This window comes from Tupaia chinensis, unplaced genomic scaffold (assembly GCF_000334495.1).
Source record: "Tupaia chinensis unplaced genomic scaffold, TupChi_1.0 Scaffold000361_2, whole genome shotgun sequence".
In the NCBI taxonomy this organism is placed as follows: domain Eukaryota; kingdom Metazoa; phylum Chordata; class Mammalia; order Scandentia; family Tupaiidae; genus Tupaia; species Tupaia belangeri.
In genome coordinates this window covers 3298540-3310596 of record NW_006159858.1, presented here as the reverse complement: position 1 = coordinate 3310596, position 12057 = coordinate 3298540, and the positions used below count along the sequence as shown (strand labels likewise).

Genomic DNA, 12057 nt, shown 5'->3' with positions numbered 1-12057 from the left:
GCTATAGGGCACTTGTGCTTGCCAGAAAGACAGAGAGAGACATAGAGACAGAAGGAGAGAAATCACCCCCCAGGGAGGATGGCCACGCCGCAATCTCTTCTCCTCCATTCTCCTCTCGGAGTCTCAGGCATGCATGCACACGTGCCCGGCATGAGTTTAAGCTGCCGGGTCTGGGACTCGAACCACAGTGGACTACATGGGAGTCCAGCAACATAGCCATTACACTGACTGCTGGTCCCAACTCCTGTAATATCTTTTATAATAAACTGGTCAATGTAAAAATTAAAAGAAAAAACCTGGGGAAACAATGGCCATAACTACTGCCTGCTGCCTAACAGCTGTGACCAAACCACCTGTCATTCCTGGACTCTAAATCCACACACACACACACACACACACACACACACACACTTAAATACAGACAAAGTCTAATGTTTTACAGTCTTGGAGGGAATACTCCATCAAGTGTGCACCTGCTCTATTCAGGAGAAGTGAGTCAAGGATGAGTGTCCTCCTGGTGTCTGCCAATACCCATGACTCACAGGTATGAGTGTCCAGAGATTCCTCAAGTATATGCTGGAGGCCTCTAAAAAGGAAGTTCATGGAGTCTAGAAGCATAAGTCTTCAGTTCCAGCAAACAGAAATGTGCAGTAGGCCGCAGGACCAGAACTCTAACTTCAAAGTCCAAATGCTTCTGAAGAAGATTCTATCAACATGGCTTTGTCCAACTGGACTCAGAGCCAAGAGCTGGCCCTCTATCTGTGAGGACCTCCTGGATTCGGGAGGGGGAAATCAGCTCTTCCCTCCGAAGATGCCAGGGGCACTGCTAGTGCTGACTTGCTAACAGTCAGCTAGAATTAGATGCAAAGGAGCTCAAGCCCTGTGAGTTCTGGTCAGGTTGTTACCAGAAGACCTACCACCTTAAAGGCTGTATATGGTCACCACAGTAAATTCACCATGACATATACATAGTCTCTTTCATCTTCCCTGAAGCTAATATTTTCTCTCATTTACAGATAAATCTCAAAAAGCTAGCATGATGTAGTGTCTCAGAGCAAGGGAGTTGCGGGCTAAATTGAAATCCGAGGTTCCAGTCTCCAGATCCTGTTTTTTCCTTTGTACCATGCCATCCTTCACTTGAAGAGAAGGACTATTACATGGCCAAAGACCATGTTTATCCAGGTGGACAAAGACTGTGACTGCCAGCCTGTAGCCTTGACTTGCATGAACAATGGTTTCAGATGATCAGACTGAAATATGTATTAGACAACACCTCAGTCAAGCTACATTCAAATCCATGTAATGACCAAATACATTATAACAGGATTCTGATGGGTACGTCTTGCAGAAATTTTGCTGTAAGTGAATTTGACATTCACACACATCAGTATAAAATCACGCACGCGAAGCATTATTTTTCTCCACTTCTTGACGTGTTTTCTGAGCCATCTGCATGTCCGAGGAAATGTTCATAATGATTTGCATCCTGTGGCGTTCGAGTTCACGTAAGTGGGAAATAAAATCCTGTAAACAGTGACTGGCTGGAGGACTTTGAGCAAGTTTCTTAGCTTCCCTGGGCCTCAGCTTCCTCATCTGTAAATGAGAGCCTTAATCATAGCACTTTCATTCTCCTTCCCAGGTCTAACCAAGTATTCAAAATACAGTCCCAGGAACTAAAGAGAAAATTTCCTCTTAAAACTGAAAAAAAAAATTCAAGTACAAAATATATATTCAAAACCTTAACCTAAAAAATAAGGCTTCTCTGCAGGGCCACTCCTCCTAGGCGTAGCCAGACATTGCTATAGCCAAGGACAGTCAATAATCCCTGAGAATAGCTCCAGTCTCTGCGAGAGCCTCGTTCCTCATCCTTTGGGTCAGAGGAGAAAAGTGTATTAGTGACAGTGGCTGTTGACTGCAGTCCACACGGTGCAGCTGGTATCCCTGAGCACATCTGGCCGAGAGAAAGGGAGTAGCTGCAGAATGAGTCCTTGTTCAAGACGTGACTGAAGCCTGAGCTACCTTCCTGGGGGCTTCCAGGCGAAAGGCAGTAAGTTCCTGTCTTGAATTTTAGTCAGTTGAGTGTTCTGTCACAAGCAGCTGACAGCATCCTAACAGAATTTGGCATCAGGTTGTAAAGTTTCTGCTCCTATAAAGTGTGTTTCTCTTTACAATGGATTGTCGTCACCTTCCTAGAACCAAACTTGTCTCCAAGACAAACGAGTTCCTGCATGAGCACCTTCACTAAGCTACCGCAGAAATGGGCATACAAACTCTCCTCACTGGTGTGCAGAAGCTAAGCCTTATGAAAGGGGAGGCCTAAGGAAGGTTGGGTGCTTCATGGTCTCATTGCCCAATGTACTAGGCCATGCAAAGGGGACACAGTTACAACTAAGGGTAGTTTTCACAGAGGAAAATCTATGCTAGATCTAGGCTGAGAACAGTGGTTCTTAGAGCTCAAAGGAACCTAAACTGTACCTGGTGCCACCTTGCATTTCACAGATGTGCTAACCAATTACTCTGTCTTCAGGGTACATAACCAAAACGGAGTCTACAACTCAGTCATCAATGAAGAAGGTTTTCTAACATTTAGATTTGCAAGTTGCAATAAAAACAAACAAACAAAAAACGAAAAGCCCAGAATTAACTGTGACAGAAAACAGGGCATTTCCTGTTACTGTCACCCAATCTTGTGCTAGGTAAAAGGTTAGAAGACAGGACCAAAGGTTTCTTCCAAGTCCTAGAGTCAATGCAAAGTTCTTTAACAAAAAGAGTCTCTTGGCACTGGGAATACTAGCTTTTTCCTTAGTGTGAAGGCGGGCTGGGGCATCTGCTTCTTTGTTCCCTGACTGTCTGCACGTTGACTCACATCATCGTTGACGACAGTGAGAATGGATAAGATGTCTTCATGTCTGTAGACAAAGAAGAAAAATATTTCCAATCAGGAGGCAGAAATCACGGACCAGGTTTTAGGAAGATCCCAGATACCATGACTAGGTCTCAGAGATGCATGCAGATACCACATTTTATTAAAAAGTGTCTCCTTGGTTTTGGGAGAGATACAGAGAGAAATATGACACAATTCCTGAACTTCACACTTAGAATGAAGACACAAAACATTTGCCCAAGATGGCGTATACACACTACTCATAATACAATGCAGACTGTGATCAATTCCATATGAAGAGTAGGCCCATGTTCCAATTGTAAGTTCAGAGGAAAGAGACAGTACTCTCTGGCTGAAAGAAATCGAAGAGACTCCATAGGGGAGACAGCACCTGAACCAGGGTTTGCAAGACTTATAGCATTTCCCAGCACATCCTGAGGGTGGGCAATACTATCACTGAGAGCAAACATAGACTCTGGAGATAGGCTCAGTCTTTAAAAACGTTTTTTATTATTGAGGTCAGCCTCTGTTGTGGTGGTTAAGGTGTCTGCATCCCACATGGCCAACTTTGCAGTTTGAGTCCTGGACCTGACAACTTGAAAGCCATGCTTGGCATAGGTGTGTGTGAGAGTGTGCCCAAAATCCCAAGATGAGAATGGAGGAGAAGGGATTGTGGCATGGCCCTTCTCCCTTGGGGGGGAGTTCTCACTTTTCCTCTCTCTCTCTCTCTGTCTCTCTCTGGTGAGCACATGCACCCTGCAGCAAAATGTTCTGAAAAAATTAGTTTTTATCTTCTCCTCACACCAATTATTTATCTATTTAGTTAGGTAGTTAGTTATTCTACCCGGTATGTTTTTCAGGTTGATCAAACCAGGGACTCGAACTGCAGCAGCCAGGTGGCTTCCAGCTCATGTCCTATATACTACCAACTGCACCACAGAGGCTGGGCTCAGACTTGATTTTTTTTTTTTTTCTGTTTTGCACACTCAATTTTGAATCGTGGCTCCACTGCTTGCTAATGGTGTGGTCTTAGGCAGACCTATTTCTCTGTGCCTCAGTTTTCTCAGCCCTAAAATGAGGACCATAATAACCTCCATCTTAGGGATGGCCATGGAATTAATGGTATAACTCAAGTAAAGTACTCAGAACACTCTCCCGGGGACCATCATGTTTAGAATTACTATTGCGACTCTTCTCTTCCTCCTCATTATTTTTCAGGTGGGTGATGTAGGCCCTGTGTGGGTCTCAGTCTTCTCACCCTGCGTAGCACTGGTTGATGGCTCTGTTCTCAAAACTTCCTGTGGCTGTTTCCTTCTCATCATTTAGTCTCACATGAAGCATTACCTCTACCAACAAGCCTTTTCGAGTAGCCCCTTGCCTCCATTCTATATCTTACCCTGACTGCTTTGTTCATAGCAGTTATCACTTCCTGAAATTGTCTTATTTCTTTTTTTTTTTTGGAGAGATTTTCATTGTAGGGCGCGTGCGCTCGCCAGACAGACAGAGAGAGACATAGAGACAGAAAGCGAGAAATCACCCCCCAGGGGGGATGGTCACGCCGCAATCCCTTCTCCTCCATTCTCCTCTCGGGATCTTGGGCACGCACGCACACGTGCCCGGCGTGAGTTTTAAGTCACCGGGTCCGGGACACGAACCGCGGTCGACTACATGGGAGTCCAGCAACATAGCCATTAAGCCAACTGCTGGTTCCCGAATTGTCTTATTTAGTTTTTACTCACTAGACTGTGAGCTCCCCGGAGAGGATATTTTGTCTCTCATTCACTCCTGCTCCCTCAGCTTCTACCTTAGTATCCAGTACAAAAGACACATAGCAAAACCTCAATGAATATTACTTTGTCCCTGAAGCCAGAGGACACTGGCCTTTAATGGCTCTAGTGGGGGGTGGAGTGATTGGTAAAGAAGAGGGGAAAGCAGGGCAGGACAGTCGGGCAGCAGTAAAGTGTGACGCTCTATGAAGCTGAGTCACAGGAGAAAGTTCCGGGTCTGCACTAAGAGTGTAGAGTGTGTATGCCCATGATCCAGATCTGGCTAATGCTGGGAGTGGATTGTGTTATCAAGACTCTGTCCGTGTGTTTCCTGTCTGTTACTCTTGCTCATAGAAGAAATAAATAAACTGAAGAAAGGAGGAGGAGCAGAAGGAGAACACAGGGAGGTGTAAAGCGATGGGGAGAGGGGAGGAGAGGCGAAGTTGATTCAAAGCTCCAATCCTGACTTCCAGAAGAGCCTTGTGGCTTGTGGCCATTGCCAGAAATGGGGGTGCAGGACCTCTTGGCAGGGGCTGTAAAGATGAATTCTGGAAGATGCATACTGACAGGGAGGTCCGACAGCAACACACAGGTGGGAGGACTAGCAGGCTGTGTGCGAACTTGACTCAGTCAGTCAGTCATCAGCCCAGCAAATGGTTATCAAGGCCAACAATACATCGAATACCACATCAGGGACTGAGGAAATACAGTGGAATGAAGCAGGAGTTCGTAGATGAGTGGTTAGAGACAGCGATTTGGCAGAGGTTTGCATGGAGGTGCCATGCCTCCAGATACAGATGAAACTGCCAATGAGGGTGACGTATAGAGCAGGGGTTCAGGGCAGAACCTCAGGGAAAGCCCATTTCTAGGTAGCAGCTAATATGTGACAGAGATAGAAGGGCAGTTGTCAGAGCAGTGTTGAAGACCAAGCACATTAGAATGCCCCAAACAGCATGGAGGCACTCAGAAATATCAGTGCCTGATATATTCATAGACGAAGGCACAAAAAATCCAACAGGGTAAAGCCAAATGCAGACAGTGTCCCTGAAAGAGGGAGAAACCAACAGGGCCCAACTCTGCTGAGGGACTGAGCAAAGGAGCCACTGACAGCCATCCAGCGGATATGGCAGTGGTGCAGTCTTCAGAGTTCTTAACGAAAGCAGATTCAACAGAGCGCTAAATGCAAAAGCTGATTTGAAAAGACTTGGGAAATAACATGACAATAAAAATGAGGGGGGAAAAACAGGCCCCTATGCCTCGGTTCATACTAGTCCCCCTGCCAAGCATGTCTTCCACCTAGATTCTTTGCCTACCAATATTCCTCATCTTTGCAAGCCTGCCCTACGCCTTCAGATCTGGGGGAGGCACCTGACTGCATGTTCCCATAAGAACTAAACTTCATAATGTGCACTTACCATCTGAGGATGCTCTTCCCAGTCTACCCATTCATCTGTCCCTCTAGCTTATAAGCAATTTGAAGGCACAGACTGTATTCCAGATCTTCCTTACCAGGTTTGTGCTGGTGTTCATTGAAAAACTGTTGGGTAGATGGATGGGTGGATAGGTGAATGGGTGGATGGATAGAAGGATGGATGGACAGATAGAAAGATAGACAGGTAGGTGGATAGACGGATTGATGGATTAGCAGGTAGGTATGTGGAACAACTCAGAATTCTCACCTGGGAACCAAAAGCGTCAGATGAGTACACAGAGACTGTATATACCAGCTGCCGTTCATCACGTGCCGAAAGGATACGTAGCCAGGAACAGTGGCCAGGCCAAGTAGGAAATCTGCCTCAACAGGAATACTGTCCTTAAGGGGAGGGGGCATGTGATCAGGATTCTGAGCATCTGCTTCAATAGAGGTGAAAGGTTGCACTTCTTCACCTTGACAAGCCTGGATAAAAAAGAGTTTGGGCTTGTGAGCCAGTCCAGGGCACTGATGGGCTGTGAAGTGCGCCATGATCTTCCGAATAGGAATAAGGACCCCATCTGAAGAATAGACAGCTCCAAATTTCCCATGGGTTAGGATACAAAACACAAAGCAGTCCGCGTCAACATGGCCGGGATGTCTCTTATACTCCTGCAGGAGATTCTCCATGCCTTCCTCAGTCACATCGTCATACATATGCACTGTGAACCCAAGCCACTGGAACACATGCTCCAGGCACTCTGCAAAATAAAAAGGATAGAAAGGGGAAATAATGAAACGAAATAAAGAGGAGAAAAATGAGACCAAACGAAGGAGTGAAACGATGCCAATAGTTTTTAAATTGTGCTGCTAATAAACTAAAGCTTTAGATTCTTTTTTCATAATAATAACATATAGATTGTTATTTCCATAGCAATAAAATCTCACAATTAACATGACTTTTGGAAGTACCCAGTGTCGTCATAACCATCCTGACAGTCAGCAGTGACCAGAGTTCCACATTTCACAGATGAGGAAGCTGAGGCCCATGAGTCCCCCAGTCACAGACCTGGCTAGTGGTGGAACCAGAGCTCAACCTCAGGTTTCTTCTCGCTGACCCAGCATGCTCCCCACTAAACCACAGGGTTGCAAGTGGTCAGGGATTCTTGTCACTCTTTGCCAGATTGCTGACACCCCAGAGATGTCCAGGATAATATCATCTTTCCATTCAAAAGGAAAGTAAAAGTGACCGAAAGAAAATGTGAAAATTAAAAATTATTTTGAGATCTTGCATTTGGTAAACTATGCCACACTTTCTTTTCTTTTAAATTTTACTATAGGGTATAAATACTTGTCAGAAAGAGAAAATGAGAAAGGTCTCCCCCAGGGGGGATGGCCATGCCACAATCTTTTCTCCTCCATGCTCCCTTGGGATTTGAGACATACATACACATGCATCTGGAGTGTTTTCTTCAAAAGCCTGGACCATGCAATCGGCCATGTGGCAACCAGCCACTTTAACCACCATGCCACCGACTGGCCCGGCAGGCTTTCTTACCTGCATCTTTATGGGTTCCTGGTCTGTCTGTCATGGTGGTAAATTTGTAGTTGTTGACAATGACACAGTGGCCTCTGTGTTTCCGGTCCATCCTGTACACAGCTGCCTCCTTGAAGAAGAAGAAATAGAACTATTCGATACTTAGCAGAGATCTTCATTTCTAAGGGTCTATGTGTTTCTTTATTAAATAATTATTTATTTAATTTTATTTATCTTTTTTTTTCTTTTTTAATTTGCTACATGGCAGGCACACTCAATGGAGAGAGTGAAAGTGAGAAAGCAAGCCACTGGGATTCGAACCAGAGTTAGTAGCCATGTAGGAGTCAAGTGCTCTCACCACCATGCCCTAAGTATTTATAACCAACCACCTTTTCTTAGAGAGAGGTTTTTGCTATAGAGCACGTGCACTCACCAGACAGAGAGACAGAAAGTGAGACATCATCCCCCGGGGTTGGGGAGATGGTCATGCCATAATCCCTTCTCCTCCATTCTCCTCTCAGGATCTTGGGAATACACACATATGCGCCCTGCATGAGTTTTAAGCCACTGGGTCTGGGCCTCGAACTGCAGTCAACTACATGGGAGTCTAGCAACGTACCATTATGCCATCTATTGGTACTAAATGAGTTCATTGTGAGAAAGAGCAAAGCTGGATATTTTAATGCCAACTTTTTGTTGTTGTTAAAGGGTGCATGCTTTTGCCATAGAAAGAGACAGAGAGAGGCGAGGAGACAGCATACTCCCCTTCCCCATGGAAAATGGTCAAACACAACACCTTCTCCTCCATCTCTACCTCCTTTCAGGATTTTGGGCACACATACACACTTGCAGCCAGCATGTTTCACAAGCTACCAGGTCTGGGACGTAAAGTGCAGGGTCAGCCATATGGAATTCAGCCACCTTAATCACCACGCCATGGGGCCAGCCCAACATCAGCTATTTAAACCATGCTTTCTTTAGTCTAAATCCCATGGAATATTTGTATTGTATCGTTTCTACAGTCATGTATTGAAAGGTTGGCGATTCTGACCACTCTGCACTGCTGCTAAACTGTAATCCAAATACAGTCCAAATCAAAGATCCTTTGCAAGTCTTAGAGCCCAGGACAAAGGATAAATCTCATTTGCACTAAAGATCACCCACTTCCCTTTCTTTCAAGATGCCTCTCCTACTACCAAAGGTGGAGAGTTTTTAAGATTTTGGTTCTAGTTTGGAATTAAGTGATTCATTCCAAGGTATGAAATGCCAGGTCTTGATTAAAACTCAAGACTTCATCTAGTTTCAGAGGAGAATTTCAATTTCTAGAGTTAAAAGAAAAATATATGTGTGTGTGTGTGTATTAAATATATATGTATATATACATATATAATATTATTTTTAATTAATTTATTATTATTATTATTTTAAGTTTTGGTATAGGGTATGTGTGCTCACCAGAGAGTGAAAGAAATGTGGGAAAGTGAGAAAGCAAGCCACCAGGACATGAACCATGGTTGGCCATATGGCAGTCTAGCCCCTTAACCATCATGCCACCTGCTGGCCCCTAGAATATATATTTTAACATTGGCAAACCCATAGTATATGCAAAATCATCCACCTTTTCACACTAGAAACATGAAGGAAGTGTAGGTAAGAAATACACAAAATAAGAAAAACATCAAATGATTTTTTTTCAGATGGCAGGATTCTGGAGTGATCTGATTCCTCTGAAAACAGAGAAATCTCTTTGGTAACTTTATCTCTCAGTATGACAATGAGATACAATCACAGTGGAAATGTGTCGATATGTGCAATTGTTTAGGAAGACCATTGTGAACAGCATGTGATTACAGATCCGCCAAGGTGGCTTCAGCAGAGCCTCTGCACCGCTTAAGTTATCTCCTGAAAATGTGTACGTCTTTAGCCAGGCAGAAAAGAAGTGGCTTCAGATAATAATAATAATAATTTTTTAATAATAATAAAATATATATTTCCCCTCTCCAGAAAGAACCCCAGAACACATGGCTGAGAGCACAACAGCATCACATCCATTGCCAAAGGTCAGGCACTCCTGATTGTTACAGGAAAAGGTGGAAGAACGGAGATCATCACGTAGAAACGAAGAACCAAGTCAGAAGCAAGAAGCTCTGAGCCCTCAAGTCCTTCAGAGCCGGACCCTGGGTAAAGACCCCCTGAAGAGACCATCCAGACCTTTGTGCTGCTTTCAGAATTTAGAGTGTTGGGACCAGCAGTTAGCATAATGGCTATGTCGCTGGACTCCCATGTAGTTGACTGCAGTTCGAGTCCCAGACCTGGTGGCTCAAAACTCACACCAGGCATGTGTGCGTGCATGCCCAAGAGCCCGAGAGGAGAATGGAGGAGAAGGGTTTGTGGTGTGGCCATCCCCCCTGGGGCGTGATTTCTCGCTTTCTGTCTCTCTGTCTCTCTCTGTCTTCCTGGCAAGTGCATGCGCTCTATAACAAAAACCTTTCCCCTAAAAAGAATTAATTTAGAGTGTCAGCAGATGCTCCGGCACCTCGGCGAGTGCACACGCTCTATAACAAAAACCTTTCCCCTAAAAAAGAATTAATTTAGAGTGTCAGCAGATGCTCCGGCACCTCCATGGAGACCAGGGCTGCTGTACCATTTGTCACTCTGTCAACTAGAAAGAGACAGACTCAGACTCTCCAAACATCTTTCCCCAAGCACTTGGGTATCCTTACTAATAATTTTCTGATGTGGCATCTTATCCTAGAGTTTTTCTCTCAAGGGAGTCCTGTAACACAAATTCAGTCACTGTGCCCTTCCTGTTAGGAGAGGCCGATGTCCTCACATGACTTTTTGCTTTGTGGAGGCTGGAGGCTAAGCTACTGGCAGAGGATGGATGGTCGGGGCATTAAGGTCACATGGATCTGCTTGAGTTCCTGGTAGAAAGTTTGTTTGGGTTGAGCCAGCATTTAACCGTCGCTGGCTATGTAGAGGGTGGGTAGACATCAAGAAGAATGAATAGAGGCCAGCCAGGGTGGCACAGAGGTCAGACAACACTCTGCGGTGCTGAGGCCATCTGAGAAGGTCCTAGTCCATGTTCTGGGTGTGCATACAAGCCCATTACCCTTGCTGGTTGAGGCTAGGGGAAGAAAGTGGCATAAAGACCATATTGGGGGAACCAGCAGTTAGCGTAATGGCTATGTCGCTGGACTCCCACGTGGTCGGCAGCGGTTCCGCGGTTCGAGTCCTGGACCCGGTTGCTTAAAACTCACACTGGGTGCGCGTGTGTGCGTGCCCAAGATCCCAAGAGGAGAACGGAGGAGAAGGGATTGCGGCATGACCATCCCCTCTGGGGGGTGATTTCTCGCTTTCTGTCTCTATGTCTCTCTCTGTCTGGCGAGCGCACACACTCTATAGCGAAAACCTCTCCAAAAAAAAAAAAATAAGACCATATTGGGAGTGCATGTCTTCTCCCTCTCTCCACCTGTCTGTTTCCTTTTCTCATGAAATAAATCAAGAATCAAGAAGTTCTGAGCTTATAAATAAATATTTTTAAAAAAAATAAAGGAAAAAAATTAAGACGTGGTGGAAGTTGGGGGAAAGGTTCAGAGATCCACTTTGGGCAGCTCGGCCCACAGTACCAGGATTAGCTTAGTCATGCCTTTGGTGCTGGTTGACGTTGCATGGTTTTAAAGTGTTCTTGCAAACTCCCTGGCTCCTCTGGTTAAGAATCTGTCCTAAAGAGGAAGTCCACATGGGCTGTCGCAGAATAGTAACAGGAAAGTGCAAAATGAAACTGCTTGCTTCTCCCACTCCCAGCCAAGTGTGTAGTGGAATGCACCAATCTCTGCCCTTGTCTCTGGGACACGCGTTAATTATTAACTAAAGTCAGTCCTCAGGCTGAGCCAAGTCCAGTATTCCGAGATCAAAGCACACTCCAAAAGGTTCTCAAACTGCAGTGGTTCCGCACACCCATAAATTCCTCCTCACCTCAAGAAGGGAACACTCTAGGGGAAGCACATCTAAACTTTGGAACCACAGGGTTGTAAAACAAAGAAACTGCCTTTTCTTCAGAGAAGGGAAGTGGCTGCCTCAAGCTCATGTAACCATGAAGTAGAACAGCCAAGATCTTCAGAGGCTGAACTCTGCAGTCAGACCCCTGGGTTCAAATCTCAGCTCCACTCCTTTCTAGTTGTGGGACCTTCAACGAAGAACCAGACTTCATGGGTCTTGGTTTCCTTATCATTAGAAGGAAAAAGAGTAGCACCTATCTGTAGGTGATTTGGGGGAGTCAATGAGCTCCTCCCTGGAAAGCTCAAGAACAGTGCGGGGCAGTGCCTGGCAAGGGACAAGTACTTAGCTATGACAGTTCTCACTAAGATTAACAGGGTCTCATGCATCCAGGTGAGGCAAAAAGAAAATCCTAGGACAGTGGTGTGTCTCGGACTCTGAGGTTAAATCTCTAGAAATA

General features: G+C 45.2%; 1 protein-coding gene across 4 annotated transcripts in view; it reads right to left on the bottom strand.

The window, feature by feature from the left end:
• Positions 1 to 1284: 1284 nt before the first annotated feature.
• The window catches only part of CASP10 (caspase 10), a 44716-nt gene continuing 33943 nt past the window's right edge, over positions 1285 to 12057 (bottom strand). For all 4 annotated transcript variants that reach the window (XM_014589552.2, XM_014589553.2, XM_006153030.3 and 1 more), the window contains exons 6-8: positions 7620 to 7728; positions 6330 to 6822; positions 1285 to 2909 (exon numbers count right to left, since the gene is read on the bottom strand). In XM_014589552.2, coding sequence (XP_014445038.1) covers positions 2759 to 2909; positions 6330 to 6822; positions 7620 to 7728 — 753 coding nt within the window. In that variant the 3' untranslated portion in view covers positions 1285 to 2758. The remainder of the gene's footprint in view (positions 2910 to 6329; positions 6823 to 7619; positions 7729 to 12057) is intronic.